The sequence below is a fragment of the Hemitrygon akajei genome, chromosome 1, assembly GCF_048418815.1.
Source record: "Hemitrygon akajei chromosome 1, sHemAka1.3, whole genome shotgun sequence".
Lineage (NCBI taxonomy): Eukaryota > Metazoa > Chordata > Chondrichthyes > Myliobatiformes > Dasyatidae > Hemitrygon > Hemitrygon akajei.
The window spans coordinates 199,882,766-199,910,627 of NC_133124.1; the positions used below are offsets into that span (position 1 = coordinate 199,882,766).

The 27,862-nt window shown below is 38.3% G+C and overlaps 1 protein-coding gene across 5 annotated transcripts in view; it reads right to left on the reverse strand.

Annotated features, from left to right (window-relative positions):
• The window catches only part of LOC140734441 (phosphatidylethanolamine-binding protein 4), a 417,588-nt gene extending 394,345 nt beyond the window's left edge, over nt 1-23,243 (reverse strand). Inside the window, exons 1-5 of one of the 5 annotated variants that reach the window (XM_073058398.1) lie at nt 23,100-23,236; nt 22,750-22,860; nt 19,239-19,364; nt 16,023-16,082; nt 12,934-13,066 (exon numbers count right to left, since the gene is read on the reverse strand). In XM_073058398.1, the coding sequence (XP_072914499.1) occupies nt 12,934-13,066; nt 16,023-16,082; nt 19,239-19,363 (318 nt within the window). In that variant the 5' untranslated portion in view covers nt 19,364; nt 22,750-22,860; nt 23,100-23,236. Of the gene's footprint in view, nt 1-12,933; nt 13,067-16,022; nt 16,083-19,238; nt 19,365-22,749; nt 22,866-23,099 lie in introns of all 5 variants that reach the window. The other 4 variants (XM_073058406.1, XM_073058388.1, XM_073058380.1 and 1 more) reach the window with 4 other exon arrangements.
• Nucleotides 23,244-27,862: the final 4,619 nt, after the last annotated feature.

The following is a 27,862-nucleotide window of genomic DNA, read 5'->3' on the forward strand; positions in this document are numbered from 1 at the left end:
AAATGCCTCTTACAATTTGATTTTTTTTGCCTTGACGGAGCATGCAAAGCATAGATCTTGACTGTGCCGAGCCTATTCAGTAGTGCACAATTCTTGTGCTTTGTGCACTACCAAATCTTCCATTAAGTAAATGGCTCAATAATCCACTCTGAACAATTAAAAGGTACTAAACAATTTCTAAACAACTCTTTTTTAAATAAAGTGTGCTGTCAAGTGGATTTAAAAGATCTCAAACCATAAGTTAATAGGCAATTAATGGTTAGTGATATTTGATATGTCAATGAGTCTGTTTCCTGCTGTATGTTTCTATGACTCTAGCTGTAAGAACTGGAGAACTATCATGTAGTACGTTCAGCTACTTTTTGCTCAAGTCAGAGGTGGACAGAGTGACAACCTTCCACATAGAACAATAACACTGAAGCATTACAAGAAACTTACAAACATTGCCAGAGGTCGCTTTTTGCTAGACCCTCCTGAGAGCATTATATATCATCAATTATACTGGATGTTTGCACTCCAGGTAAGGAAATTACGTACACTCATTTCTGAACCCAAAAACCACTCACACAAAACAAACACAACACCTCCGAGTCAGCACCACTTCACGCAGGTTCCCAAACACACAATCTTCTTTGACTCCCATCCCCAACAAAATACTGGCAGTACTAGTTTTCTCCTACTTTAACCACAAAGATAAGGTGCCAAACCCATGATCTTGATTCCTGCTCGCTCCGTTCCAAAACTGAGGTCTGAAGTCTCTTCTAGCAGACCACAATAAATATGCCATTACCTGCCTCACCAACATTCCACACCATGATTTCAGCCTAAAAAAAATGAAAGACTAACTCCAAAAATGCACAGTGCCTTGTCATTTTGAGCCAGTTCTTGGCAGCCTCAGGTGCAATAAAATTCATAAGCTCCTATATCTAAACATTGTCACCTTGTTATTGGGAATTTCCTGTGCACAAAATGGATGCCATATTTTCCACAATTTAACATAAGCTACACTATAAAAGGAAACACAAGAGTCTCTGCAGGTGTTGGAAATTTTGAGCAACAAAAACAAAATGCTAAGAAACTCAGCAGATCAAGCAACATCTGTGGAGGAAAATGAGCAATTGCTGTTTTGGGCCAAGATGTTTCATCAGCTCTATTGAAGAGTCTTAGCCCAAAACATCAATTATTCATTTCCTTCCACTGATGCTGCCTGACCTGCTGCTGTGTTCTTCTAGCATTTAGTGTGTGTGTTACTTTAAAGGTATTTCAATTGTTGTGAATTGCTTTGGGAAGCCCCAATCACATGAACAGTTTGATATTAATGAATATCTTCTTTTTCCAACACTATCAATGGGATAGAGTCATAGAGTCATGCACCATGGGAAAAGATCATTTGCCCCACCATCACCATGCCAACCAGTGGGCACATTTGTATTAATCGCAGCTTCCAGCACTTGACCCATATGCCCAGGTGATTCAAGTATTCATCTTGATACCTCTTAACTAGTGTGAGGAACTGCTTTCATCACTTCCTCCAGCACTGCACTTCATGTACTCGCCATCTCTGGGTGGAAAAAAAAACTTACACATATCCTCTACAAATCCCTTAGCCCTTACTTACCCTAAAAGCATATCCTCATATTTGATCAGGGGAAAAACATACGTACAGTCTATCCTATCTTCCTCACTCATGTCCTTTCTAAACCTCCTGGAAAAACAAGCCCAGCCTCTCCAGTATCTTAGCGAAAACCCTCCCTCCCAGGGAACATTCGAGTGAATCTCCCCTGCACCCCCTCTAGCACAATGACATCTTTTTCTGCAATATGTGACCTGTAGATGAACCTTTGTCCTTCAATATGATTGCTTGTGCAAGACAAAATGGGGACAAATCTGATTTAACATCTCTTTCTTCTGTCTTATTCTTCCATTTCCATAATCCTGAGGAGGGAAATCTACTTAATCCAACAACCAAATCTTTGCTGTAAATTACAACTGTTAATGGATTGGTCAACTTTAATTAAAGTAATTCCTAGAAGCTGACTACTGTTGGCCAACTTTTGCATTAAAAATGACCATAATTTATCCTTGGAGGTTTGATAGTGCAATGCTTTAGTTGTAACAAAGACATCAGCACAAATGAACACCAGCTTGTATTTACTTTGTATAAATTGCTTTTAATGTCATAAGTGTCCCAGTTCACAAAAAAACATTATAAAAACAAAATAGGGCACTCAACCTAATACATTAGGTTGTTAACACATTATACAAGCAAACCTTACATTAAGCCACCTGCAGGTATTTATGGCTCAAACCTGTGTGAATCATTCACAAATTAGAAGAAGCTAAGCCACAGACTTTGGAAAGTCATTCCTGAATTCCACAAATTGTCCAGTAGTTGTAACTGGGACCCCAAAATATTACTCTTGAGAATCTGCCCCTGATCTTATATCAAAAACCTAAATTTACTTTAGTACTGTGTAAGAGTCTTAAACTATATATATGTGCCCAAGACTTCTGCACAGTACTGTACATTAATGTTTTAATAATTTTAATTTAGAAAAATACATATTTTGTAAATGATTTTGAAAAATAACAATAAAACCAAACTCCATCCTCAGCATTGCCTTCTTTCTAAGGTTACCAGAACATCCTCAGGACAAACCCTGAGCCATATGCTAGTCACTGAGTGGGAGGAAGTAAGAATCTCCTCATTCATCCTCACCATCTGGCCTAAATATTTGGGCAGACAGAAGCTGCAGGTAAAAGTCTGGAAAGTAAGCCAAATCCAACTTGAGAATATAAAATAGACTGGGGTATGAAGAGGATTAGGCAGGAAATTATTATGCTTGTGCCTTTCTGGTGAAACCCCTGGACTCATAGTGGGAGCAATTAAATCCAAGGATATATTAAAGGACAAAAATGGAGGACATGAAGAGGGAAGAGGCAATGAAGAAACCTGAAATCAGATGTATACACTTTGACAATGAAACTTTGCCTAAACCAGAGTCAATGTATTTGTGCAAGTGTAAAAGTGATTGGTGAACAAGGTGTAGTGCAATTTGGATTTAGGGCATCGCAGCACAAGTACCAGAACTGTCAGGCTAGGTAACAGCTTCTTTCTGCAGGCTGCCGGACATCTTAACACCCTGCTGCCACCCAGCACACATATACAACCTGTCTGAATGACCTTCCAATCAAACCCGTCCAACTCTCCAACTCTGCTGTTTTACATATTTCTAATAGTTTATTTTAATATAATAGTGCCGGTAACGTAATACTGGCTTACATAAACATGCTCCTCATACTTTATGTCAACCCCTCAACATTCATGCCATGCCGCTCAGGGACTTCTGTTAAAATTCTTTTGCGACTTTATGTGCTGGATTGTAAACGTATGTGTTGTGTCTTGCACCTTGGCCCCAGAGGAACAATGTTTCATTTAGCCATATACATGTGTACGGTTGCCTGACAACGAACTTGAAATTAACACATGAGAACAGGAAAAGGAAGGCAGTATATCAATAATAATATCTAGAAGTAACTGTCCACTGTGATTTGAGGCATGGCAGAGTAAAATGAACTGAAAAATTCAAAGTACATTTATTATCAGTGCGTATACAGTATACAACCCTGAGATTCATCTTCCTGGCCAGCCACAAAACAAAGAAACACCATGGAACCAGTTCAAAGAAATCATCAAACCCTCCAAGAATAAAGAACAAATCACACAAACAACAACAATAAAAACAAAAATCACACGGTATAAAACATCAATCCAGAGTCACTGAAACAATCAGTTCAGTTGTTCAAATGTTGTTCAGTTCAGTTCAATTCAGTGCTGTTATTCGTTGACTACAGATCACAGAGTCAGTGCACCCCAATCAAAATTGCACAGAATGGCAATTAAAAAATATAATCAGAAATCAGACCCAGAAACATGAACTGGAGAGCCCAATCCACAGCTGCATCAATAAACCTTGTCCAAGACGCAAGACTCTGGCAGCAATGAATGAGAGGGAGAGAGAGAGACCAGTCAAACACAGGCACCTTCCTCTGGGAGCAGTGAGCAAGACAGAGAGAGAGATAGGGAAAATAAATGCCTTTAATCCAGTAAAGATTCATCTCAGGGCCATAAGGAATATTAAGATTGAGCTTAGTCTGATGTATCTTCAGCCAATTGCCAAGAAACAGATGGCAGTCTATGGATAAAAAGAGAGCTTTCAATGGTGATCAAAGACAATAGCAAGTCACCAATGCACAAAAATAAACTCTGTTCCTGCACAGCCTCAGATATTTCATTACTATACATTTAGAAAACATCAACAGTGCTCATATTAGATTAGGTTTATTGATCCTGACCAGGAAGCAATCATTATCTTGTAAATCATACTGTAAAGTGCAAATTTACAGGCAATGGGTATCTTTGGTGTTTAAATCCTCAATAGAACAATCAAACAATCTGTCCACACCAACTATTCAGACTCACATAAATAACCTCATTTAGAGCCACTGAACAATGTGTTGTTTTGAATAGGTAACTACAAGCCACAGAAGAAAGAAATATACCTGTTATCTAAATTTGTTTTATTCTCCCTTGTATAATAGTGCATTTGTTCTACATTCAGCATTCTTCATTTGACTAAAATTTGGCTATAATGATGATAGAAGTTAAACAAAAAAATTAGGACAATACATATATTGCATTTTCTATCAATTGCAGATTATTTAAAATTGCTCGATACTGTTACCATACAAAACCTACTAAGGCACATAAAAGAGTGAAATCAGAAAAGCAGCAACTGAGTAATTTTGATGGGTTATCAAGCACAATTATAACAATTACTAAACTGTTGAATTATGAATTATATGACATGGATTTACTTTTGTCCATCAAATGAATGCACAACGGTAGATGACACCGCTGTGAGATGACTCACCCCTGACTTCACCAGTACACTACAATGCACTGCTAGCACACCTAACCTGCTGTCCCACCTACTTAGCCTTGACCCCAAGGAAGGAGCAAAGATATGTTGTGCTGAGGAGCCAGATGCACATCTATTCTCTCATTTTTATGTCAAAGACAGATGGAATAAATAGCACAACCTTATTCATTCAAATTGAGTCACTGATGTTGATTAAAAATGAGTGCAAGTTGTTTTTTTTATTCTATTTAATTGTATCCTCATGTTCCTAATTTACAGTAATTCATATTTGGATTTTAATTACTCTAATCCATTTTGGTTTTAAATACCTATAATTATTAGATACATGAAAAGGTAGTTAAAAATGCTTTTAGCCACAATAAGCTGCCAGTGGATGCAAGGATATTTCAGGTTAGTGAAGATATGGGGATAGATTGTGGTGGCCTCAGGAGCAGCCTCTCTGGATCAGCTTTGCAGGTTGCAAATGAGGTCTCAAGCTTGATTCGAGGCTCATAATCATAAATGGTAAGGATAGCATTAGGGATAGTGAGATCAGATAGCAGGACAGATTGACCACAATTTGCCTCTTGGTTCTTTACTTTACAAGTGATTACACACTGTAAGTACTTCATTAGCTGTGATATCCTGATGTTATGAGTGGAAACATGAGACTTCCCTCCTTAGCCAAGTAATTTAATATTTTTAACCTTTTTAACCCTTCAAGAATTTTAACTGCTGTACCACATTAGTTAAAATTCTAACAGAATGAAAATGTGATTTGCAGTGCTATATTAATTGATGCATAGTTGTTACAGATAATTAGAAACATATTAATGTAATTTGATACTACATGCAGTGAAGAGCTGCACCAAAAAAATTACATTAAAAGGGCATTTCTTTCAAATACCAAAATATCCTAACAAATGACACTATAAAACAAGTTAATCAGGTGTGAATATAGTATTTCTATCAAAGTGAAAGAGGTTCCAAAATAAATGATGAGGCAGTGATTGAGTAGAAGATGGTTACTTATGACCCAGTATAATACTATAAATAGTATCAGTTGACCAGAACAACTTAGTCTAACACACACACACTGCTGGAGGAACTCAGCAGGTCAAGCAGCGTTGATGGAAAGGAATAAACAGTTGATGCTTCAGGTGAAGACCCTTCTTCATGACTAGAAAGGAAGGGGGAAGACGCCAGAATAAAAAGGTGAGAGAGGGGATGGAAGATAGCTAAAAGGTGATAGGTGAGTGGGAAAGGTAAAGAGCTGGAGAAGAAGGCATCTGATAGGACAGAAGAGAGGAAAATTGGAAAAGGGGAAGAAGGAAGGGCACCAGAAGGAGATGAGTAGAAGAGTTAAGAGGCCAATGTTGGGAATGGAAGAAGAGGGAACGGGGAGGGAAAACATTTTATGGTAAGGAGAAAGCGATGTTCATGTAATCAGGTTGCAGGCAACCAAGACAGAATATGAGGTGTTGCTCCTCCATCCTCAGAGTGGCCTCTGAGGAATTAAAATGGTTGTCCCCTGGGAAATTTCACTTCTGGTGGATGGAGATGAGGTGTTTGACAAAGTACTCCCCCAATTTATGTTGGGTTTCACCAATGTAGAGGAGGCCACATCAGGAACACTGGATGCGAGAGACAACCTCAAAAGATTAAAAAGCGAAATGTTGCCTCACGTGGAAGGACTGTTTGGGACCTTGAATGAATGCAAGAGGTTAACTTTGTGGGTTTGACTCACCAAATAATTAAAATATCCAAATATATTTAGACCCCTCTATCAGTTGCCAAAAGGGTAAACTGGAGACCACAATCCAATACACAAAGGCTGTCATCAACAATATTAAATTCAACTTTTGACTCCCAATAATGTATTATTAGCATTGCTTTCAGTTAAAACAATTTTAACATTTACTTCAATGCCAGATTTAACTTTAAGATATCAAAACAAAATACAATTGATCTATTTAAAATACATTGCTGAAAACCTTAATAAATTTCAAATGCTCTCTAGCAACTTTATGAAATGTTAAAATCCTCTATCTTCAAAAATAAGCACTGAAATCATGGCTTGACTATTATTTGACATTGTGTAACTTCATTATCCAATATTCTTTGATAGTTCTCTTAAAGGACCAGAGAAGAAATATACATTTTTGTTGAAAACCAAAATTTTATCATGGAGCTTTTAAAAAACTAAGTTTGGACTGATATGATTGAGACAATTTGATTGATTAACCATTTAATTTCAAACCGACAAAATAAATACCGAACAAGTGGCAAATGCATATCGCAAAACGTTATTAAGTATGAACTGTCTTATCATACGTACATCTTCTAATGACTACTTGTTACTCTATTGTGAACTATGTATTTCTACATTTAATTCAAACTTATGTTATTAAGTCATGAAGGTTGTAAGTTTTTACATGACAATGTTTTTTTAATTTAAAAACACTTGAAGTAGAAAGATATCAGTAAAGCGAACCAACATTCATCACTGATTCAATCAAATGGCAAAGACCCAGTTATACATCTGTTATATAAGTGCTAAAAAAAGTAATTCTTGGACTAGGAGGTGAAATAATTCATTCAAGAGATCCTGGACACAACTGCAGGAATCCACAAACTATATTATTTGGAGTTGCAAGCTAAAATGCATCCATTATTGAGAAAATAATGGATTTTTACGGATTACTCTTATTTACTATATTTATATGTCAAAAACTTTCAAGCAAAGAGTAAAATAACTTAAATACAGATCTTTAACTAAAGTTTTAAGAGTTACTACTTGGTCTCCATTATTGATATAAACTTACTCAGTTGCAGTACAACATACCTGCCCAGAAATTGGATTCTACCCCTTTTTGTTGACCTAAATAAAGTGCTAGCATCCAGTCTGGAAAATATTATGAAATATGGCAAACATGCATTAAAAGCAATTCTATAACGGTTTCACATAGTATTATTGCTAAAACATGATCAGCTTAATTTAAATCAGGGACTGTTAGAAAAGCTTTCAATTAGTGCATGACTGCTATGTTAATGGAAAGAGCATGAGATCTCAAAAAGTGTTGTGCCGATTGCATCAATAGAAAAGCAACAAAAATATCATGGTTGGCAGGAAACCCACTGGGGAGGAGGAACATGGTGAGTTCTTTCATATGTGGATGCCACTTCCCTCACCCTCCCCATGATGGTCTTGCATGATTGAGTCACTTGCTTTAAATGGCTCCACAGCACTATGGGGTGCTCCATGTTCAAACAGACAAGCAGCTCAGCACGCAACTCTGATGTAATCTGCATAAAAGACTGCAAATAGCAAAAGAGACAAGTGCACAGATCTGAGTAATAAAAAAAATAAGCCTTGCAGATCCTGCAATTAAGACACCGATGTCAAAATGTAGGTCCTTCATTTGACACCAGCACAACTTGTTCCTCAGTTTTTGTGGTGATTATCAAATGATGTAGATTGCCTCCAAAATTAAAGAAACATTCACTGAGCAAACTATTATACCATTAGGTGCATAAATTGTGCTGGAAAAACAAAATCATATATACTAAGGTGATTTCCCAAGAAAAGTGTGCTATTGATGGGATTTCACCGAGAAGTAATCATTAGTGCAAGACAAACCATGTATAATCATCTTTATACATGGTTTGCACATGAAAGTCAGGTGCTAATAAATCTAGTTCCCGGGTTTTTATTTGTTATTATCATAGCTTACAAGGCACTTCATGTCTGCTATTTGTAATTGCATTCAATTACATTCTTTGCACAAGTTATAATCTTAAAATTGATTGCTGCATAACGTTCATAACTACGGACAACTGATAGGAAGGCAAGAATTACAAACAATAAAAAAAAGAATCACATCAATTTGTGCTGATAAACCTTGAGTGAAACTCAGTTGTGCTATTGCCATCTACTGTTATATTATTTTCTCTGTACCCCTGTACAATGACTTGAACAACTGATAATTCCAAAACTAATCTGCTGAAAAGATAATTTTATCTTCAGCCTAATCTTCCACATGTCTACTTTTCTGTAACTGGCATTTGCAAAATCAAATAATTATTTGAAGAGTCACCTGATGAGCAAGGAACAATGTGATGTTTAGTGCTTTAATTCAGTGGCAAAACAGATTAGAATGGTTAGCCCTATTGCCATTCTTCAGTGATATCCATGCAGCCACGGATGTCATCCGAACAGACACCAAAATGTTAGTGTACAAAGTAGTGGTAATCCCAACGCTCCTGTATGCATCAGAAACCTGGACAACATACCGAGGACATCTGAAGGTACTTGAAAAGTTCCATCAACGCTGTCTTCGAAACATCTTAAATATCAGCTGGAAAGATAGAAAAGCCAATGTAAGCGTGCTAAATGAAGCCCAAAAAATACAAGCATTGAAGCCTATGTCATCAAGAACCAACTAAGATGGAGCGGTCATGTTGTTCGGATGAAAGACGAATGTCTGCTGAAACAAAACTTCTACTCCCAGCTTAAAGAAGGCAAACGTAAAAGAGGTGGACAACCGAAGAGATTCAAAGACGTCTTAAAAGCCAACATAAAGAAATGTAACATCGACGTCAACAATGCCAAGGACAGGAAACTCTGGCAAGCCATCATCTGAGAAGGAACAGCAACTTTCAAAACCTACAGATGAAAAGAGAAGAAAATGGAAAGAGAGGCAGCAACAACCAAAGTTCCGATCTGGAACTACCTGTCCTAAATGTGGAAGGACTTTCAAAGCCAAGATTGGACTCATAAGCCACTTGAGAACCCATAAATAGATCAACAGAATGAAGACCATCATCCTCAACCTTGAAGGATAGCCACGACGACGACAACGATCCATGCAGCCTTATCATGTGAAGTTAATTCACAGAGTCTATTCAGTATCCATAAGTTGTTTTGGTCCAAATGAGAAAAGTAATACACCTTTAAATACATGGACAACCAGTGGGCCACCCAAGAGGAAGTTTCAAACCTCCTCCTAACACAGCACTCCTCATGCTCGTCCTCACTACAGTCTTCTTTCCTTTTTTCCATTTCAAGAAACTCTCTAAGACTAATTCCCATTATATTATCCTCCACGATCTCCCACTACTTGCAACCTCAGACTTGGTCCCCTTCTCCAGTCACGGCTAAACCCTGTCAATTTTTGTGTCAGTTTGCCCTAAGTCTTTGGTTCAGAACTGAATCATGGACTCGATTGAACATCACAAGCTACACACAGGGGAGAAGCGAGAGTAAAATCCAAATTTGATACATCTGCAGAGGGTCCTCAGTGATTTTTACTTCACTTATTTCTAATTAAGTATATGTCCAATTCTATTTGCCTGCTACACCACAAGTAAAATATGAAATAGAGCATAGAACAGTACAGGCAATGTTGTCCCAACTTTTTGACCTACCCTCCCACTTAGCCCTCCATTTTTTATTTATCTATCTATCTATCTATCTATTTATTTATTTATTTAGATGCATCGTGGGGTAGGCCCTTCCAGCACTTTGAGCCTCTCTGCTCAGGATTCCCCCAATTTCTACCAACTGGTACGTCTTTGGACTGTGGAAGGAAACCCACGCTGTCAGGTGGAGAATGTACCAACTCCCTACAGGCAGCAACAGGAATTGAACCCAGTTGCCTGCACCATAAAGTATTGTGCTAACCACCATGCTACTGTACAGCCCATGGATTAATTTTCTTTCATCCACCTACCTAAAAGTCTCTTAAATATCCCTGACATATATGCCTCTCCCAGCTTGCGTGGCAGTGTGTTTCATGCACCCAGCACTCTCTGTGAAATTAATTAAGACAGGAAATCATTCTCTTAGATTTTGAGGACAAATGCATCTCAATGGTATAATAAAGATTACACTTGTAATAAATTTTGTTTCTGTGAATGCTTATTCTTAGATTGTGATATGACAAATACTATGACTACTACAAGTTTTGAGACAATCCAAGATCTAGAAAGCCATGTGTGGTTAAGTTACTGGACCAGAGCTCTGGACTAATCATTCAAAGACTTTGCCAAACTTTGCCAAGGTGGCCATGGAATTTAAATTCAGTTCATATTCTGGAATTAAAACAAAATAATTAATCTTAGAAGTATAGGACATAAAAGCAGAATCAAGTTTATTATCGTTGACTATGCCATGAAGTGCCGGCTGGTGGCATAATGGCATCAATGCTGGACGTGAAGGCTCCCAAGTTTGAATCCAGCCGGCTCCCTTGCACGCTTTCCATTCATGCTGGGTTGAGCGTCGAGCTAGCAACTTGGCCTCGTAATAACAAGAAAGCCTGCTAAAGAAAAAGAAATGCCGTCACGACGGCATTCCAATGACTCCACTCAGAGTTAAGGGCTTCTATGTCATGAAATTTGTTGCCTTGTAGCAACAGTACAGTGCAATACATAAAAATGCTAAGTACAGGATTATACTAAGTATAAGATGCTAAGTTTAATATAAGTATAGGATATAATATTTAAAAAGTATATGATTATAAAAAGTCGAGTTCATTAATATTCCTCAGGGGAGGAGATCTTCCACTGTTACCTGGTCTGGTTTATATGTGAGTCAGATCCATAGCAATGACATGATTTTTATAATATTCTTTGAAAATGCTTGGCAAGCCACTCTCTTTAGGGTAGTGGTCACCAACCCCAAGATCCCCTCCCTCGGACTCAGTGAAAGGCAAGATCCACCCCAGATCGATTAGTTACACGCATGCGCACCGGGACAGAAAAGACTGGAAGTAAAACCCCGCAACCAGGAAGTAGAAATAATGTATAAACACCAGGGGTACCCACCCTTTTTTGCACCGCGGATCGGTTTAATATTGACAATATTCTTGCGGACCGGCTGACGACGGGGGGTGGGGGGTATTAAATACGACAAGAATACAGCGATACTCGATGCAGGTTCCTTATATCCAGTCTATTCCGCAATTTAGTTTTTGCAGCTCTTGGCACTTAGCTTCTGTCCCACTTGCTCACGTTTTTTCCACTCACAAAACCCAACGGATTTGTCTTTAAGAGCAGGGTGCTTGGACTCAAGATACCGAAGCAGTTTTGAGGGCTTCATTGCCTCATTAGACAGCCTCCGGGCCCGAGCTCCAGCCTCCTGCTGCTAGACACCTTTGCCAGGCGCGGCTGGTTGCGGGTGAGGTGAGAGGACAAGGTCAGGGCCGGAGATCCCCGTGCCGGGGCATCAGCGGTCGCAGTCCAGAGAGAGCGACCAACCGAGCGAGGAGTGCGACAGGGACGCACCCGCCCCCCTTGTAGGATCTATCGGCCGAGAAAAGTTCGTCTCAGTAGATCTCAGCGCGGTAGCTGCTCTGTTACTTACGAAACCCTGAGCCCAAATTTGGTCCTCTGCGAATATTTTAGCACCCGGATCCCCACGAACATTCGGTGTGCTGAACAGGTTTAGAGGCAGCGCCCATCTGTTCACACTCCAGACCAGTAGCAATGGCACTTCCCGCTGGCCGCCTGAGGCCAACCAGTGATCCCTGGCACGAAAGTATCACGGCGTTTAGGTGACTAATGACCTCATGTGTTCAAGTTCAACGGTGGGCATGACAGGGAATGAGGAAAGGTGCAGCTGACTCATATCATTTCCTCGCGGCCCAGTGGTTGGGGACCACTGAAATACATTGTGTAGTGCGGGGGAGCTACACGCATACACACTGGGCAGAAAGAATGGAAATAAAACCCCGCAAACCAGAAACAATTTGTCAACAGAATTTGTGTATTTTTTTTTTCGGGATCTACTGGGAAAGTCTCAAAGATTGAGCAGTCAATCGCGATCGACGGGTGGGCGACCACTACTTTAGAGCAATTACAGTACAAACTGAGAAGTGCAAATTTTTAAGTTGTTGGAAGTGTACTTTCCAGTCAGATATTTGCAGAGTATCCTTAAAAAACCAATTGGTATCAAAGCAAGACCTTAGATGTAGACAATCCATCTAATGCTGTTTTTATTGCAACACTTTACCTCTTTGGCTTCTGGAAACTTAACAAGCGGTTCACCCCATTCTTCACTTAGGCACCTTCGAAACTGATGGCATTTTGGGATGATAATACAGGTCACATTTCCGAGGTCTGGATAAATCACCTGGAGGTCTCCCCTGGAGATTAACAATTTTTAAAATAAGCATTATCACTGTTATGCAAGATGCAAGAAAAACACTTTTACTTTTACAAAAGGGAAGGTGGAATCTTAAATCTTAGACAGATGCCCTCTCTCAATGAAGGTCTGTCTGCAGTTCTAACCATTAATGCACGTGTTATTAGGAATGGCATTGAAAAAGTAAGGGGAGGTAAAGGACTTCAATTAAGGAATATTATGCCTAAATTTTTTTCGGGGTTGCCCAACAGTTCTGCATTGCCAACATTTCTCAGCATGACTGCAGCATGTTTCAAGCCTCCTACACAGAAGCAGAAGCTTGAACTTGCTAGTGATTCCCAACTGCATTTGTCCTTGGACTCCACATGGAGACCAATGGCAGACCACAGCTTCCCTCCAAAATCTATCCTAGGGATTCTGCTCCAGGTAAAACTTAATGCATGACTCACAAGCCTGCTCACTTGAATAGGGATTGCACAATTGTAAGAAAAGTTAAAATAAAGTTAATTTTTTAAAAATTTCTATTCATTTTGATGTTTCTAATTATTTAGAGTTTCAAAGTGTTCTAATACATTTGCTTTTATCTTCAAGGAAAATTAAAATATTTATAAGCACATATTTCATTTTAGTAGTTTTTGAATCCTTCTTAAATGTTAGACAATTTCAAAGGAAATGAAAAATAATGAATGCCAAGGAAAACTGGGGTCAGGAACTCAAAACTGGATTTGTAATTCAGTGAAAGAGAAAATTATTTTTGGCTAATTGATCTCTTATTACGGTAATTGTTTTTCTAATTTAGGTCTATTCAGGTATCAAATTAAGACTCAACTCAACCATGACCCATCCAAGCCCAAGACCTTTTATATTTTCTTTACCCAATGTAATCTGGAGACATTTGCAACAATATCACACCTAGATGTCAGACTTGAAAAAGACACTTTGAGCTCAGGTAAATTCCCTTCTCCACTTTTTGAGGGCAAATGTCACTGCCTAACTGTGACAATAGAACAAACATGAAGTCAATGACCAGAAAAGCACCTATCAATTCTAGAAAACATTCCCAGGCCAAGTGTTATACCCTTATTTTGACATTGAGTCAAACTTGAAATCATATGCTGAAAATAACCCTCCCATTTAAAGTCAACTTCGTAATCCAGTCCTTGATGAAGTGTCTATCTAGCATAGCTGTCACTCGTTACCATCATGTTAACTCGTTTTGAATACATTACTGACCTGGCCCAGAAGAGCATATCTAAGCCATTCCAAGCTGAAATGTTCTGATATAGAGCAAAGACTAAGGGAAGTTGAGTTTGACTAGTGGAGCAGGCTGGATCATTATCATAAAAAGTTAACACTAACCCCCTGATGATCCAGCCCAATGACTAGTTTAGTTCAGTCAGACTCAGGTCAGAGGTAACTCAATAGGCAATTACAGATTACAAACTAACTGCATATTTTCAGGTGCTAGAATATGAACAATGAAATGTAACGAACTGTCTGCTTCAATGATTTTAACTCCAAGCACAATTCTGTACCAACAGGCAAGTGAACTTGCAACTTTTAACAATGGAATACAAAAGCACGTCTGTACCACCTAGTGGCACAAAATAGGTACTACTAAAACTCCACCTCAGATGACAAAAGGAATAAGTTTTCCTGGGATCAATCAGTGGACACCTGCAATGGTTTATGAGTTTATATGATGGATGATAATTTCTGAAAACCTTCAATTATTTTCTGTACAGATCCTCCCCAGGTTACAAGAGGGTTCTGTTCCTGTGAAGTCATTGCAAATCAAAAAGTTTGCAAATCAGGTATATGGTCATAAACTGAACAAAAGATGACTGCAGCCAGCAAATCCATTCTGCAGGTCTCCCAAACACTGATTCATGTGTAGGGGCTGAACACAAGTTGGGCATTTGCACATTTGGGAAGGAGACTTAAAATAGAAGTCCTTAATACCTCTCAAATTGGCTTTATGTCTTTTTGGATTTATACTTTACCCAGGAGATCACATTAGGAGGGCACATAGAGTGTATACTTTTTGACAGACAGGGACTCACAATTACCCAAGTATTGTTGTTCAAACATAATATTATAATTTTTCCACATTGTCTTTTCCATCAATGTTTACCAGCTACGCATTACCATCAATTTTGTTTTCTGTAACTATGTTTAAAAACAAAAGATAAAAATATAAATGCAACTGTGAATATGCTGTAAGGCATTACAGAGCTATTAGATGAGTGGATAAATGATTAGGAGAGTCCAAAGGCAGTTTTACCAGAGCAGAGATAATACAACAGAAACGTAACATTAAGAAGGGCTATTGGTACAAACATTTGTAAATTGTTTTCAATACCCAGGCAGATGAAAACAGGGCAGCACAAATTTCAAACAAAAATCAAAGTAAATGAAGATTTTAAAGACTTTGCAAAAGAGAAATGTTAGGAAATTTGAGAAAATTAAAAGGAATTTATTAGATATGGAGATAAAAAAGAACACCAATGCGGGCTTCTTGCACCTGATGGCTATTTCCATGCTGTGACAAATCCATTCATTTTTCTTCCCTTTCCAGGATTTGTCAAGTCAGTATTAACAAAGAATGCCCATTGTTTTATTGTAGATAAAACACTGCTTTTCCAGAAACATCTTTAATATCATACTACATAATGAATATTGCTAGCATCTAGAAGTATGCCATTACATATCATTTTTTGCAAATTATTTCTTAAACATATCATAAACCTGTAGTATGTCTGTGTCATATTTTATAAACAGCATTCAATAACTGAAATACAAATGAAAGCTAATTTAGTGTTATATGAAAAAAAAAATCAGTGCAATGTAGATCTCCTGAGTTTTTGGAATGTTGCAACTATCACACATCTATGTGTGTGTACCGCTTAATGCATCCCACACTTGTTCTTTCCCACTTCAAGATTCCAGGAACCCACCTATCTTTAAGTTTACTATTCAATCCCCTTTTTCTTCTTCTTCTTCTTCTCCTCATAATTCTGAAACATAGAAACATAGAAAATAAATGCAGGAGTAGGCCATTCGGCCCTTCGAGCCTGCACCGCTATTCAGTATGATCATGGCTGATCATCCAACTCAGAACCCTGTACCTGCTTTCTCTCCATACCCCCGATCCCTTTAGCCCCAAGGGCCATATCTAACTTCCTCTTAAATATAGCCAATGAACCGGCCTCAACTGTTTCCTGTGGCAGAGAATTCCACAGATTCACCACTCTCTGTATGAAGAAGTTTCTCCTCATTTCGGTCCTAAAAGGCTTCCCCTTTATCCTTAAACTGTGACCCCTCATTCTGGACTTCCCCAACATCGGAAACAATGTTCCTGCATCTAGCCTGTCCAATCCCTTTAGAATTTTATACGTTTCAATAAGATCCCCCCTCAATCTTCTAAATTCCAGTGAGTATAAGCCTAGTCAATCCAGTCTTTCTTCATATGAAAGTCCTGCCATCCCAGGAATCAATCTGTGTACTCCCTCAATTTTTATTCCTCAATTCTTTGTACTCCCTCTGTGGTAAGAATGTCTTTCCTCAGATCAGGGGACCAAAACTGCACACAATACTCTAGGTGCGGTCTCACCAAGGCCTTGTACAACTGCAGTAGAACCTCCCTGCTCCTGTACTCAAATCCTTTTGCTATGAATGCCAACATACCATTTGCCTTTTTCACCGCCTGCTGTACCTGCATGCCCACCTTCAATGACTGGTATACAATGACACCCAGGTCTCGTTGCAGCTCCCCTTTTCCTAATCGGCCACCATTCAGATAATAATCTGTTTTCCTGTTCTTGCAACCAAAGTGGATAACCTCACATTTATCTACATTAAAATGCATCTGCCATGAATTTGCCCACTCACCTAACCTATCCAAGTCACCCTGCATCCTCTTAGCATCCTCCTCACAGCTAACACCGCCGCCCAGCTTTATGTCATCCGCAAACTTGGAGATGCTGCATTTAATTCCTTCGTCTAAATCATTAATATATATTGTAAACAACTGGGGTCCCAGCACTGAGCATTGCGGTACCCCACTAGTCACTGCCTGCCATTCTGAAAAGGTCCCGTTTACTCCCACTCTTTGCTTCCTGTCTGCCAACCAATTCTCTACCCACATCAATACCATACCTCCAATACCGTGTGCTTTAAGTTTGCACACTAATCTCCTGTGTGGGACCTTGTCAAAAGCCTTTTGAAAATCTAAATATACCACATCCACTGGCTCTCCCCTATCCACTCTACTAGTTACATCTTCAAAAAATTCTATAAGATTCGTCAGACATGATTTTCCTTTCACAAATCCATGCTGACTTTGTCCGACGATTTCACCGTTTTCCAAATGTGCTGTTATCACATCTTTGATAACCGACTCTAGCATTTTTCCCACCACCGATGTAACATGTCTGAAGTTACACACACAACCTCTCATGGTCCCAGAACAGGTCCTACACAGTCAAGAAAGCTCACCAATGAGGAGGCTGAAGAGAGCTCGACTTTACACATCCATTCTCATGTTATTCTACAGATACACTGTAGAGAACATCCTAACAAGCTGCATCACTGCTTGGTACAGAAAATGCACAGCAGCGGACAGAAAAGCTCTGCAATGGGTAGTCAAAACTGCCCAACCCATCACTGGCACCAACCTATCCACCATCAAGGACAAAGATACAGCAAGGTGCAGCAAAAGAGCCAGTAACATTAAGAAGGATCCTACACACTCTGCTTATGGGACTGTTTGTCCCACTCCCTTCAGGGAGAAGGCTACATAGCATCCATGCTAGGACTACCAAACTCAAAAAATTTACTTTCCCCAAGCAGTTAAGACTGATCAACATCTCCACACACTAACTCCACCACTACTTTATTACTTCCCGTCAGTCACCTTATGTACTAAATGGACATACAATCAATATATATAAACTATCTCATTTATTTACATTGATTAAGTGTTTTTTATTATTGTTGTGTTATTTATCTTTTGTGCATTTTTCCACTACATTAGATCTGGAGTAACAATTCTTTCATTCTTACATGTGTACAGGAAATGACATTAAACAATCTTGAATCTTGTTATCATAGAACATGCTAATATTGGCTGGAGATCCCACCTGTTGATTCTAACAATGTCATTCTGTGCCACCCAATGATGGAAAGGGAAACATTAAAGAAAGGTTAGTTTTATTTGTCACATGTAAATCAAAAAATTGAAACAAAGTGAACGTATTAATAACCAACACCACCCAAACTTGGATAGATATGCCCACAAAGTGTCACTGTACTTCCAGCACCAACTTAGAAACGCCCAACACTTACTAACCCTAACCTATATGTCTTTGGAACGTGAGAGAACCTGGAGAAAACCCACACAGTTATGGGGAGAATACACCAACTCCTTACAGACAGTGGCAGAAATTGAACAATTTTCTGACTGCTGGTGTTGTAAAGCACTACGCAAGGAAGTGGCAAGGGGAGTCTCTATCTACCTAACAATCAAATACTTAAGATCTAATTAGACATATAGCTTTCCATTTGATCTACCACCTTGTAAAATCAGTGAAAACTAACAGGAGTAAAAATGGTACTCATCTTTGTGCTGGGAGTACACATATCACATGTTCTACTCCATTCTTACCCTTATTCCAATGTAATTTGCATCTATGATTCTCCTGTCATTCTGTTTACAGGCATTCAAAATTTATTCATCATCCAGTAAGGAACTTAGCCATTCGTGTGACCAGAACTTGCCATGACATGATGACCCATGCGGATTCCTTATTTTGACTAATTTTCTGAATTTCGTTGCGCCTCCTCAAGCAGAAAAGACGTAAAATACTCAATGAAACTTGGTGTGCTGGGAGGATCAGAAACGAAACTTAAAGCAACCAATGTCAAAAAAAGTTTAGTTCACTTTATAGATATAGCAGAATTTATATAAAGGAACAACATAACTGAATTTCATGCACTTTTGTATAGTCTACAATTAAAATAAGATAATGCAGTTATAAAGCATTGTAAATGCACCACTTTCAATATATTATGATTAATACAAACGAGGCATTTAAGTTTTAAATTTTGGTCAAAGACACTGTTCTAGAGGTAATTTATATTTGCACAGGTAAATTATATTTGCTTGTGCTTGCCTGCAAATGTTGCTGTCACCACAATTTTCAATAATACACATTGATTCTTCCTCATTCATTGCTGAATTTGCCTTCTGATGTGAAAGAATGTTCAGTCCAACCAGAAGATATACAAGCTGCTTCATCCTGAAAAATCAAATCACACATATATGACTTAATAAATACCCATGAATTAAGTTCAAGTTTATTGTTGTGTGTATGGCTCTGTGTGTAAAACCAAATAAAATAATGCTCCTCCAGACCACGGTGCACCCACACAACATATATCACAAACATCACATAAACCAAAGTATTATCCTATATACAAGTTAATTAAATAAAATTCAAAAAGCATAAATGCATGCAGTAAAGCACAGCACAGCAAAACTGTAAACAGTACAGTAAATAGTACATGCCCTAGTGACAAGACCTTGGTGGTGGGAGGGTATCCATTAGTTTCATAGCCTGAAGGAAGAAGCTGCCATCCAGTCTGGCAGTCCTGGTCCTAATGCTTCTACATTTATTTCCTGACAGTCGTGGGTCAAAGAGATTGTGGGATGGGTGGTATGGATCCTCAACAAGGTCCTTTGCAATGCTCCCACTAAATGCCAGAAATGAGGGAGCGGTGGGGGGAGACCCCGATGATTCTTTCAGTGGTTCTACCTGTCCTCTGTAAGGTCTTGCAGCTTCCGTACCACACAATGATGCAGCCAGACAGGACTTTTGATGGCACTCCTGTACAAATTTAGAATGGGGGTGGACAGCCTTGCATTCCTCAACCTCCTCAAAAGTGCCTTCTTGACTAGTAGGAGGTGTTGTGGGTCCAGGTTAGATTGTCCTTTATGTGCACACCAAGGAACTTTGTGCTTATCACTCTCTCCATAGCAGAGCTATTCATGTGCAATGGAGAATGGTCAACCTGTGCCTTCCTGAAGTCCACAATCATCTCTTTTGTCTTGTCCACATTGAAACTCAGGTTGTTATTCTTGCACCCTTTGAAAAGTCTCTCTACCTCCTTCTTGTATGCTGACTTATCACTGTTGCTGATGAGGCCAATCACTATAGTATCATCAGCAAACTTAATGATGTAGTTTGAGCTGGAACTGGATGTGCAGTCCTGAGTCAGCAGAGTGAACATCAGGAGACAGTGCATACAACCCTGGGAGGGCACCAGTGCTCATTGTGATAGAGTTTGCAAATGCTGCTGCTAACTCGGAATTACCAGGGTCTTTCCATCAAGAAGTCCAAGGTCCAGTTACGGAGAGGGGTGCTGAGTCCCAATGAGGACAGTTTACCCACTAACCTCTGAAGGATGGTCATGTTAAACGCCGAGCTAGAGTCAAAGAACAACATCGTGACATTCAAGGCATCATAACATTAAACCATAATTTAAAAAGCTAACTTCCAGCTCTGACACTGACACCCTGAACCTAACTCGTTGTCTTAAAACTCCTTATCTACATTATACAAATATTGAATTCTCCCACAATTTTCCTCAAAAATATACTACTTCTTCTTTAAAAAGAAAAATGTTTATTTCTCTCTGCAACTCCACAGTGGACTTTCTCCTGTCTTACCAGTTTTTTTTTGAAGAATAATATCATTTCATCCAGTCAGCATGGCTATTTCATTTTCTAATAGTCACTCTGATTAATATTTATATGATTGCTCCAGATTCTAACAATCTTATTAGTCTTATTGACTGTTTTATGATTAATTGATAGCTCTAAATCAAAGCAGCACAGATAAGCAATGTTTTCATTTTTCAATTCACATAATTTATGCTTTGTTACATTGTTTGCTAATTCAATATTGTTTTTTGTCATTCTTCACTAACAAATGCAAAGGAAACCAAAATGATTATTACTCTAGATACCATGCAGCATAAAAACACACAGCAAGCATAAAGAATACAAAAAACACACACACAATAAATATAAAAGCAATTCTATAAAACATAATGTACAATTGTTATATACACAGACTGATTGATTGTATGTCCATAAAGTGATGTTAGATGTGTATGTATTGGTGGTGGGGTATATCACTGTTACTATTCTGGACAATGTCAAGTTCAACATTTTCAGGGAGAAGTAAATCTATGGTGGTATCCTAAAACAAGGATGAGAATTTTAAAGCTAGCACACTATTAAAATACAAGGTGATGTCATTCATTCAGGATTAGACTTTATGACCAAAGAGTGGCAGACATAAAACAACCCTCATTCATTTTCATTTCATACAGTAAACAACAACCTACATTTCCCTACTATCCTTAATGTAGCAAAACATTCAAAGAAAGGCTTTTAATTAAATATCAGTCAAGCCGGGTAAAAGGAGAGAGATGCACATATGGTGAAAGTGTGATTAAAGCATCTGGTGTTAAGGTCAGCGTCATGCTTAAAGAAGAGACAGCGAAAGAAAAAGGGAGTTTGAACGAGTCAATTAAAGAGGTGAAGATAGTTGTACTGGATAAATTCTGTCGATTTTTGCTCCTAGTGATTGACCAAAAGAATTCAGAACTGTGGTTTATCAACTGTAACTTTATTTCAAAGCGTTTCTTTATGATTGGAGACAGATACACCTGAGACTGCAGATACTGAAATCTGGAGCAGCAAATTTACTAAAGGAATTCAGGGGTTGTACAGCATCTGTTGAGGGAATGGAACTCTCAACATTTCTACCTCAGGAATGAGTGTGCTGAGGAAAGAACCCCATATAAAGAGGAGAGAGGGAGTAGAGAAAAAGGATTCTGATCTGAAATATCTACAAGTCCTTTCTCCTACAGAGGTGCAAATCCACTGAGTTCCTCCAGCAGATCTCTTGTTGCTCCTTTTTTTTTAAAAAAAATCATCTATTCATGGGGTATTATCTATCTCTAATTATCTAGGTATTGATAGGTATTTAATTATTTTCACAGACATGGTGAGTGGGAAGACCTGTGTCTGTACTGCATAACTCTGTCCCAAGGTGCGGCAGTAGTTGGCAAAGTCACAAATGGACAACATAGGTAAGGGCACTAATATTTCTTCCTTGAACAATCCTGTAGTTTCACATTCACATTAGCTTTGTGATTCAGATTTATTTAATTTCATTAATTCCTCAGCTGCAATAATGATCCAAATTCACATCTTTGGATCAACGATCCAGGACCCTGAACGCAGTCACTTAATCACGATGTGTCATACCAGCTCCCCTGTCATCGTCGTCTTTTATGTGGCTAGCAGGAACCAGAACAGAAATGATGCATTTGCTTATACCTAGGCAGGCTCAATGAATTGCTTCAATTCCACGGAGCATGCAAGCTCAGGGCAGGAGCTTGCAATGCAGATCCATGACATGCACCTTGCCACATCCTCACTTTTTCGAGTCCAGGATGCCACAATTCTTCCGTAACAACATCCGCGTCCTGTCCCAGTATGGTTGAGCACAGTTCGACAGTCACAATACATGTGCAAATCTAAAAGATTGACAGTTAAGTTTTTAACCCAATGTTTGCTGGTTATAGGTCATGCTTGCAAGTATAGTCTACCTTAAACTCTTCTTCCCTGGATCCTTACTCTAATCATGTCTTTTCTGTTGACTTACTTCAAGCAAATGCAAACTCCATTCCGATTTGTTTTCAGAGCAAAACCGTCCACACCTATACTTTTAAAAAGATAAAGCCACACAAAGTTGACAGCACGGTAAGTGGAGAAGAAACACACATTTCACCTTCTTCAAACATTTCCAAAGGCCACTACTAACCCTTTTTACTGAGTTTACTTGCTTTAAAAGGAAACATGCGACTGACAAGAAAGAAGAACAAACTGGCGGAAAAAAAAATCATGCTTCCAGAACTTCATTACATAATCTTGACAACAGATCCACAAAGAGGCTTACCTGTTGACAACAACCGTACTTTTTAAAACAAACAATAATAATTAAATTTTAAGCAAAAGCAAGGCCGCGAGCGACGGGAAACGCGAACCCTCCGGCAAAGCCAGCAATGTTTTGAATGCAAAACGGACGAAATCCAGCGCGCGACTCGCCAGCCCACCCAAGGTCACGCCCCCGAGCCCGTCCTATTCGCCTGAACGCAGGACCGCGGAGACGTTGATTGGATAAGCGTGACGTCGGTCACATTGCGTCATAGCGCCGTGCAAGAAGACATTGTTCCCACGACCCTACTTTGAAGTTTTCTCTTCTTGATGAAACTGGTGGGATCTCCAGGTGATTCTTTTTTTTTCTCTTCTATTTGCAGATAGACTGAGAATTTAGTGAAAGAGCAAAATGGGCAGACTGTAACTGAGGGGTTCTGTAGGGATCAATGGGAAGGGTCTTAACTATAATCATTTGACTGATGTAATTAAGTATAGTATTTCTAAGATTGCTGATGTTAGCATTGAGATGGGATTGTTAATGGGGAAAAACTGTATGGGCAAGCTATGTGAGGAGGCAAGAACTTGCCAGCTCGAATATAACGTGGAAAGGTCTACTTTTGGTGCACAAAACAGAAAAGCAAAATATCTCTTAAATGGTGACAACTTGGGGAATGATGTTGTTCAAAAGCCAATTCAAGGTCATACATATCCTGATCCCTTTCTGAGGATACATAGTTGCAAGGGGAGATGGTGCAGTCAAATACAATCACTACGTTTAAGAGATATTTGGACAGGCACTTAAATATGTAAAGCAGAGGAAGATATGGTCATAATGCAGACAAACAAAATGGGTGCAGATGGGCAAAAAGATAACCATGGATATAGTGGAGCAGATGGACTAGTTTCTATGTTGTAGTACTCTAAGACTTTATGACATTTAGTTGAGCCCTGGTCACTGCATGTGCAGGAAGTAATTATGAAAGCAACAGGTACATTGACCTTTGTAAGGAGAGAAGTGCAAGAGTAAAGATACCTTGTTGCAATTATACAGGGAATCAGTGAGGCCACGCATGGAATATGCTTTCAGATTTGGTCCCTTTGACTAAAAAAAATTAATAAACCTTCCATGGAGCAAGTGCAATGAAAATCTACTGAACTGGTTCCTGGGATGGCGAGTTTGGCAAGAAATTAAAAAGACTAGGCGTCAATTCTCTTGAATTTGGAAAAATGAGAGGAGATTTCCTTAAAAGTTCTAAAATTCTTTAAGTGGTCATCAGGCTTGATGTAAAGAGGATGTTGCCTTAGCAGATGAGTTTTGAACTGGGGATCAACTTCTCAGAATAAATGGTCGGCCCATTTCTTTTGAAGTTAGAATTCTTCACCCTGGAAGGGCTCAATTATTGAATTCAGGTGTAACAGGTTCCTGGATGTTCAGGATGGTGGTGGTGCAATCACTCAAGTCGAGTATGATGTTCTCCAAAGGGGTTTTCTATTGATGGTTCCTCAGGTGGCTGTAGAGGCTGATCTGGGATCCACATATTCTGGTGTAGTGTGGGCAAGAGTTAATGGTGGCTGCTGTTAGTAGATGGGTCTTTTGATTGTTCAGTCTCCCCATTCGCAGCTGCTGCTTGTTCTCTACAGCACAGTGGAGGTCACTTATCTAGATGTTCAGGGCATATTATATTATAATATTAACCCATGCTGTTAGTCAAACACTACTGTCACAGAATAAAGAGAGGATGTTTATTCCAAATGCAAAGCATTCAAAAGATTAGAGAAATCCCAAAAAACAAATGAAAAACCATTCAGTACACAAAATCCTTTAGAATAGAATATGAAGTGCAAAATCAAGACAAAATGTTAAAATAATTCAAATATTGATAAAGCTGTAATTAATATGATATGCCTATATTGGGAATTGCACTTTAAGAAGGATGTTTAGGATATGCAGAGAGCAAAAAAAATATTGAAATGATACAATATTATATTATATTGACTATTACGTTGACTTCAGAGGGCAGTTAAGAAATGGCCTTGTGATGGTTTTGAAGTTTGCATATGGGTTTAACCTGGTTTAACATTTCCTTCCAGAGAGCAAGTTAAGTGAACTATTTGGTATCTATAACAACCTAGTAGTTTCATGGTCACCATTATTAATTCTGTTATTTTTTATTCCTGTTTTTTAAAAAAGTACTTGAACTCTGTAATACCCTGAGTACAAGTAACACCTGACTTTGTTGTGCTTCATCTAATCATTGCTTCCAGTTGTTGGGCTGGGTTATGGAAGACCTAGGTGAGGGTAATCTGAGTTTATTCAAATTCTCACATTTTTTTCTGGCATTCTTCAAGACAGGAAAGTTAATTACAGAAAAGCAATCATCTTCAGGGTAGCAGCTACTTAAGACAAAACACAGGCAGCCTTCAAAGACAGATTACATGTAGCCTCCCAGCAATAAATTGATTTATCAATTTCAATAAGGGCTGATGAACATCTTTAAGAACATAGTGAGAGGCCACATAAGAGACTTGCTTTGGAAATTGACAAGGCAAATGGCTTCTATTGACAATCTTAAAATACTTTATAATAACATTCATTGAATATCAGAAATTCTGATACTGTACCATTATAAACAGTCACTGGAGAAAACACTAAATAAATATTCATGTTAATCAGCCCTTGTTGAAGTTGATAAATCAATTTACAGACATGTTCAGGAATCGATAACCCAAGGACTGCCTGTATTTTCTTCTGTAGTGTTCATATCAAAGTGTTAACTTGGTTGTTCTTTTTTATCTTCAAGTGAAGATCCTCATATCCAAGATAAAAGGTATATAATTTCAAAAATGAAAGTAAGCTGGTGCGGCACAATGATTATTAAATGGTCAAAAGATTCAGAATAAATGGCTAAAGTGCCTTAGAAAGTGCAGGTGACCAAATCTGTAAGAAATTTGTTACTTTTACTCCTGCTGCACTTCCAATTTGCAGTCCGAAGTGTGCTTTTATATACTGAAGAGTTGATTCTCTCTTTTATTTCAGTGTTACAGGCTCCATCGGATTTTGCTGTTTCTTTATTATACAGTGTCAAAGGTGATCATTGGAACTCATGATACATTTTGGAGCCTGTTTCCTCCTGTTGAAACTTGAATAAAGCAGGCATATTTTACAACCTCACAACCTCAGAGTTTCTGCAGAAATTGAAACAAAGTCAGTCAAGTTTCTAAGTGATATACAGCTGCAGTCTGATGTGCCTTTGGGGATGTCTGTTCATAGATCAGGTAAGAAATATTTCAAAATTAATAGTATTTGGAAACAATGAAATAAAAGAAATTGGTTCTTGTAGTACGTAATGAGTGTGAGGCACAGTAGGGTTCCCAATCCTCTGACAATTGCCAACGTGAACTCCAGAATCCTCTTGGGAACAATTCCTGAGAAAAATCACAGGTACTTCAAAATAAATTGTGCATATTTTCTTTCTCATTCATTAGTTACAACAGTTTAAATAATTATTTTTAAAAAGCCTCTTGGGAACTGGTAGCAGATAGGAAGTATTGAAACCTTGAAGAATAAGACAAGCAGAGTTGGCAAAAGTTTAAGCATTCCTATGTCAGGTGTATACAGTTAATTAGCTACTGGATGAACGTCTGTCAATCTCCTTCTTTGAAGGAATAACCGAAGGTCATCTCGACACATCTTTGTCATAAGATGTTGGCCAACTAACAGACCAAATGACAGTCCTCACACTACCTGAAAGTATAAAAATTGTTGAAAAAATAAATCTGTATGAGTCAAAGAATGAGAAGAGTGCAAGTTTCATCCCTATAGCTTCTCCCTATAGATGCTGCCTGGCCTGCTGTGTTCCACCAGCATTTTGTGCGTGTTGTTTGAATTTCCAGCATCTGCAGATTTCCTCATGTTTGAAGTTCATCCCTGCCTTTCTGATATACATGTTAATTTTTCTAGATTTGAGTACTGAAGGACTACATCCTCTTAAAAAGGAAAAAAAAAATTTTTTTTAATTACCTTAGCCCAAATTTCTTTCCAAATATATCTTTCCCAATATACAGAAATGAATTGACCAAAATTATAATTTATTAAACCAATTTTTTAAACCAATTTCAATTTTCAATTTATTAAACCATATTGTTTGGCCTATTCTTTCAATGGGCTATAAAATATCCTGTGCCACAAGGAAATTCTAGAATTGAGTGGAAATGTGATTGCAAATCATGAAAAGGTTTCAGTTTTCTTAATTGTCACATTATATCCTTGGTGTGATTTCAAAAATATTTTTTGCTCTCACTTTAAACATCCTTCTTAAAGTGTGATGCCCAATATAGGCATATTCTATTAATGACAGCTTTACCAATATTTGAATTATTTTAACATTTTGTCTTGAGTTTGCACTCCATACTCTGTTCTGTAAAGGATTTTGTGTACAGTATGGTTTTTCTTTTGTTTTTTTTGTGACTTCTGTAGTCTCTTGAATGCTTTGCATTTAGAATAAACATCCTCTCTTTATTCTGAGATTAGTATGTTCAACTAACAGCATAGCTTTGATTTAACATGCAATAGAAAATGCATTGGCAAAATATAAAAATATTTCTTTAGAACACAAGCTCTTTTCACAGACAACTGCTGACATAAGAGTGAGTGTGTGTGTGTGTGTGTGTGTGTCTTTTAACTTGAATCCCCAGGTATCTATCATAGAAATATAATTTGTTTACTTTTCTGCACTCTCAGGATGAAAATAGACCTGAACATTAAGTAAACTTAGTGTTTTC